The 6,525-nt window shown below is 41.0% G+C and overlaps 1 protein-coding gene across 1 annotated transcript; it reads right to left on the reverse strand.

The window, feature by feature from the left end:
• Window positions 1-1,116: 1,116 nt before the first annotated feature.
• On the reverse strand, window positions 1,117-5,331 carry LOC150032167 (uncharacterized). Its single transcript, XM_090308429.1, has 5 exons — window positions 5,167-5,331; window positions 4,382-4,459; window positions 4,121-4,267; window positions 3,066-3,820; window positions 1,117-1,285 (listed from the first exon to the last, which is right to left on the reverse strand). Exons 1-5 carry the CDS (start codon window positions 5,329-5,331, stop codon window positions 1,117-1,119), a joined length of 1,314 nt encoding a protein of 437 aa, XP_090164555.1.
• Window positions 5,332-6,525: the final 1,194 nt, after the last annotated feature.

Consider the following 6,525-nt stretch of genomic DNA (forward strand, 5'->3'; position numbering starts at 1 on the left):
GCGTGCTTGGTCGGGTACTTAGGCGCATGGGTGTGGGGCGTGTGCTGGCCATCGCTCGCTCACTCGCATGGGCGTATGGCATGGCTGCATAGCAGGGCACCTCGACGCACGACATGGCTCTCAGCGCATGAGCATGGCCGCTCGGTAGTGCGCTCAACACACGGGCATAGTCGTTCGACACATTGGCAGGATGCTGGCTGAGACTGCTCGACACATGGCATAGGCGCTGGTCGAGGCTACTCGACGCATTGCATGGGCATTTAGCCAAGGTTGCTTAACGCATGCCACCCTCTAGCCTTCGTGCCATCCCAATGCCTCACTTCTATTTTCCTTCCTTCATCAATGCATCCAACGTATCCATCATCCAACACATCCATCATCCAACGCATCCAATGCATCCATCATCCAATTTCTACACTTAGCCAAATTTTTTTCCAAATTTTCCCCAAAAGTCAACCTTTCAAATTTCCTCTTTTCTTCTAATTTCCATTCTTTTCTCTACCATTCCACACTAGTTTCCACATCAACCTACTCATCACACTAATCTCAATAGGGAACATACTCAAGTAGAGAAATTAGGATTCAAGGTTCACATTTACCTCCCCCTTATAAAAATTTTGTCCTCGAAATTTCGTTACAAGTCTGTCAACTAAACAACTGCGGGTACTTGTTTCTGATTTGCTATTCGGCTACCCACGTTGCTTCTTTCGTGCTATGGTTTCGCCATAGTACCTTTACCAATGGGATTGTCTTGTTCCTTAAAACCTGTTCTTTTCTGTCAAGAATCTCCACTGGTTCCTCTTCATAAGACAAATTCTCTTTCAACTGTACCGGTTGCTCAGGTAACACATGGGTAAGATCTGGCACATACTTTCTAAGCATTGCCACATGAAATACATCATAAATACGAGATAATTCTGGAGGTAAATCCAATCGATATTCCATTAGGCCAACTCTTTCTATTATCTCGTAAGGTCCAATATATCTTAGGCTTAGTTTCCCTTTTCTATCGAATCTGAGTATTTCTTTCCACGGAGATAACTTCATAAATACTTTATCACCAACTTCAAACTCTAATTCTCTTCTCCGCTTATCGACGTAACTCTTTTGCCTATCTCAGGCCATCTTAAGATTATCTCTTATAATCTTAACGATGTCTGATGTCTGTTGCACAAGTTCTAGACCTTGTAATTTCCTTTCACCCACTTCATTCCAGCATATCGGAGTCCTACATGGTCTCCCGTATAGTGCCTCATATGGTGCCATCCCAATACTTGAATGATAACTGTTGTTATATGCAAATTCAATTAACGACAGATGTGTGTCTCAACTGCCCTTAAATTGCAATATACATGCTCTCAACATGTCTTCTAATGTCTGGATGGTCCGCTCAGACTGACCATCCGTCTATTGATGAAAAGCAGTACTAAAATATAACATGGTTCCCATAGCTTTCTGCAAACTAGGCCAAAACTTTGATATAAATCTGGAGTTTCGATTTGATACAATTGAAACTGGAACTCCAAACTGACTCACAACTCGATCAACATACAACTTGGCTAATTGGTCTAGGGTATAAGTAACTTTAATAGGTAAAAACTTAGCTGTCTTCGTCAATCTATCCACAATTACCCATACACCATCATAGCTCGCTAGTGTCTTAGGTAATCCAAACAGGAAATCCATCGTGATATGCTCCCATTTCCACTCTGGTACTGAGAATGGATTAAGTAATCCTGCTGGCCTCTGTCTGTCTGGTTTAACTTGCTGACATAATAGACACCTGTCAATATACTTCGCTATCTCTCTTTTCATACCAGGCCACCAATACGATCTCTTTAATGTTTTGTACATCTTCGTACTGCCCGGATGCATAGCATAGGCCGAACTATGTACTTCTTCTAGAATAGCTTATTTAGGTGATAAGTCCTTAGGTACACATATCCTACCTTCTTTCAATAACACTTTGTCAACTCTTAATTGGTAGTCCGTCCTCAATCCTTTATCCACTTCTTCAGCTAACTTCTGAAGATCGGAATCTTTTAACTGCTTACGTAGAATATCTTCTACGAGCGAAGGACGCATTTGAAATGAAGCTAGTAACCCTCCTTTTTGACCGATTGATAATGCTACCCTAGCATTATACAACTCATGAATCAGTGTACCCTTTACTGAATTAATACTAGCTTTAGCTAATCTGGTTTTTCGACTTAAAGCATCAGCTACCACATTTGCTTTACTTGGGTGATAGTCAATGGTACAGTCATAATCTTTGATCAACTCGAGTCATCTTCTCTGTCTCAAGTTCAGCTCCTTCTTATCAAAGATATGCTTTAGACTTTTATGATCCGTAAATATATGACACCGCTCACCAAACAGGTAATGTCTCCACAACTTTAGAGCTAACATAACTGTCGCTAACTCCAAATCATGTGTAGGGTAGTTACATTCATGCTTCTTTAACTGTCGAGAAGCATAAGCTACTACCTTTCCCTCCTGCATCAGCACACATCCTAACCCTTGTCGGGATGCATCACAATAGACCTCAAATTCTTTACCTGGTGTAGGTAGAGCTAATACTGGTGTTGACACTAACCTCTGTTTCAATACTTGAAAACTATGCTCGCATTCTGGCGACCATTCAAACTTCGCATCTTTTCTGGTCAGGTTTGTCAATGGAAGAGCTATCTTAGAAAAACCCTCCACGAATCTTCTATAATAACCTGCTAAACCCAGAAAACTGCGTACTTCGATTACATTCAGGGGTCGTTCCTAATTAACTATTGCTTCTATCTTTTGGGAATGAATGCTAACCCCATTAGCTGAAACTATATGTCGAAGGAATAAGACGATTTAACCAAAAATCGCATTTACTAAATTTGACATATAACTCATTTTCCCTTAGAATTTGTAACACCATCCTCAAATGTTCTTTGTGTTTCTCCGCACTACTAGAACACACTAGTATGTCGTCGATGAATACTATCACAAACTGATCCAGATAAGAATGAAATATCCTATTCATCAAGTCCATAAATACTGCAGGAGCATTTGTCAATCCAAACGGCATTACTAGGAACTTAAAATGGCCATATCTATTTCTGAATGTAGTCTTTGGAACATCTGTGCCTTTCACCTTCAACTGGTGATAACCCGATCTCAAATCTATCTTAGAGAATATCGTGGCTCCCTTTAACTGATCTAAGAGATCATCTATACGAGGCAATGGGTACTTATTCTTAATGGTCACCTTATTCAATTGTCTATAGTCTATGCATAATCTAAGAGTACCATCTTTCTTCTTAACAAACAAGATTGGCGCTCCCCAAGGCGACACACTAGGTCTAATGTACCCTTTATCTACAAGTTCTTGTAACTGAACTTTTAACTCTTTCGGTTCCGTTGGTGCCATCCTATATGGTGCCTGGGATATAGGTGTTGTACCCGGAACTAACTCAATAGTGAACTCTATTTCCCTGTCAGGTGGTAAACCTGGTAACTCTTTAGGGAATACATCTAAGAATTCTTGTACCACAGGTACATCTTCAGGTTTCAGTTTCTTATCCTGTGAAACTGCCACATAGGCTAAATAGGCTTCGCATTCTTTACTCAACAGCTTCCTAGCCTTTACTACTAATATTAAACTTCCTGGAAGTATTCTTTTACTTCCCATTAGGGTTATTTTTTTTTCACCTGGTTTCCTAAATACTATTTCTTTCTTAAAACAATCCATAGTGGCATAGTGTTTACTTAAGAAATCCATACCTAAGATAACATCAAGCTCTAGTAATTCTAATGGAATCAAGTCAACCCAAAAACTCTAATTTCCAAGAATTACTTCACAATTCCTGTAATACTCATGTACGACTAGAGTATCTCCTACAGGCGTAGAGATAAACAAATCCTCATTCATACACTCAAGCACTCTATCTATATGTAATGCACACATGCTAGATATGAATGAGTGCGTAGCACCAGGATCAAATAATGCATAAGCAGATTGATTACATAAAGTTATCGTACCAGTTACGACATCTGGAGCCTCTTCCGCTTCCTGATGTGTCATAGCGTATACTCTACCCTGCTGCTGGTGCTATTGCTATTGGGGTCGTCTAGCTACCCCTTTCTGCTTAGCTACATCGGATCCCTCACCTTTAGTTTCGGTCGCTCTAGGTTGGTTTACAGTCTGTGTAACTCCTCTTTGCTCATTCTGTGCTCCATGACCTAGCTGAGGACAATCTCTCTTGAACTGCCCCACTTGTCCGCACTGGAAGCACACATTCCTATTTCCACATCATATTCCTATATGGGGTCTACCACAGTTTACACAAAGTGGTTTCCTCCCTGTACTAGCTACTGACTCACTAGCACGACCTGATACCGATCTATCACTCGATCCAGCTGCAGGTCTTGACCTCTTTCGAATTGAACTTTTTTGGCTCTTACTTCTTATACCCGACTATCCAGAGAATGGGGGTTTAAATCTTTTACTTCTCGTTTCTCCAGGCATTCTAAACTGTCCTTCACCTGACTGGAGCACATCTTCCCTCGCTACACTCTGCTCTACACAGATAGTGGTCTCAACTAACTGAGTGAAATTCACCTAATTGGACATAGAGGTAATGGGTGTACGTATTTTTCTTCTTAGGCCATTTTCAAATCTCCTACACCTCTTCTTCTCTTTTGCGATGATCGGAAGGGCATACTGAGATAACTCAGTAAATCTTTGCTCAACTCAGCATCCGTCATCATTCCCTGAGTTAGCCTAAGGAATTCCTCCCTCTTTGCTTCTTTAAAAGAACTAGGGTAGTATTTATCCTCAAATACTTGTTTAAACTCAGACCAAGTCATAGTTTTCGAACTACCCCTTCTAGCCTTTATTACTTTCCACCACTTCTCAGCCCCTTTCTGTAACAAGAATGTCGCTAACTCGACCTTACAGTCCTTAGGGCATCTTATAACCTTAAAACACTTCTCAATCAAGTCCAACCAGATCTCTACATTTACTGGATCTGTGGCTCCATCGAACGTCATGGCTCCTAAAGCTTTCAGCCTCTCGACGCCGAATTTCTTTTCTGGATCGTTCTGAATCGATCCTACACTCGCCGCCAATCTTTGAGTGATTCTATCGAATACTCGATCCTCCATCTAGGGTTCTACACCTACCCTTGGTGTACTCGACTCGTTTGCAGAAGTTGCTTCCTGCTCTACTGAGTCTCTAACTTTTTTCCCCTTCGAATCTGGGTCCCATCTAACTTCAGGACCTTCGTTGGTAGGGTCAACATTCCTCTCCTTAGTCTGCTTGCTCCACTTGCCACTTCTCCTCAGCATCTTTGCCTAATTATTAGGTACACATGTTAGGGACTTATCTATGGGACTTAATCTAATGCATAAACTCTCTTTCACCCAATACCTTATGCTTTAATACTAAGCTAGTTCAAACCTTTCCCAAGTTTACGTATACCTTTGCTCTGATACCAAGCTGTCACACCCTACCCCAGACCATCATCTTAGCCTAGAGAAGGGCGTGACTGCAGCAGTTATTAACCTTGTGGCTGACACCTACTGCCTAATAACTCTTGCGGAATAACTCTGATACCAAAATATAACTTAAGTACAGCGGAATTCCTTTAGACCCAAAATTTATTAATTTAGAAACATAACATATTTAGAGTCATTACAACATTAGATTCACAAGTCCCAAAACCCACAAACCCTAGTCCCTATATGAATAACAGTAACATGTGTACTATATTAACAGTAACCACCTAAACAGACGGGTTACAAATCTTTCGATCCTTTAGTGACAGAGCAGATGCAGAGCTATCTTCAGAGGATTTAACCGCTATCTGTGGGGGGGAAAAACATTTGAAAACAGGGTGAGCTTGCGCTCAGTGAGTGACTTAATAAAGGTAATTGATTCTCATGCAAAATCTCAATAAAGAGTTTAACTGAAATATAACCTTCTACAGTACTTGTACTGCAGTATAAATATTTTCCAAGCATAAAACATATAAAGTTGTTTTAATCATAAAACAGTAAAACTATTTCTGAATTGTGAACTAAAAATGAAGTCTCTTGGCTCTATTTATAGATGTCCAAACCTTCTCCGGAGTTGATACCACCTACTTGGCTGTATGGCCAAGTGTCTCCTTCTCACCCTATCAACGCAATGTTGTGATCATCACAAGCTAAGTGCCTTCTTCCCACCTTGCCAACACATGGGCCTCCAATCTGATGCCACCACCTCAATTTCTTAAGGCTTAAGGCTTTCCTCCTAAGAAGACACATGGTTTTGATGATGTTATCCTGACGATTTCATCCTTGTATTTTTCCAACTCTTGGTTGCTCAATGCCTAGTCCATAAGCAATGCATAGCAAGCCAATTCACTATCATGACAATTCAATTTAGCCATCGCAAGGAGCTAACCATCATCAACGTATAGGGTGACCGTCCATTCTTGACGCATGGCTCACTCGCACGGCTTGCTTGGCATGGGCGCATGGTGCTGGCCACCAACGCAT

This window comes from Benincasa hispida, chromosome 12 (genome assembly GCF_027475165.1).
Source record: "Benincasa hispida cultivar pf3 chromosome 12, pf3_genome.v1.1, whole genome shotgun sequence".
NCBI classification, from domain to species: Eukaryota; Viridiplantae; Streptophyta; class Magnoliopsida; order Cucurbitales; family Cucurbitaceae; genus Benincasa; species Benincasa hispida.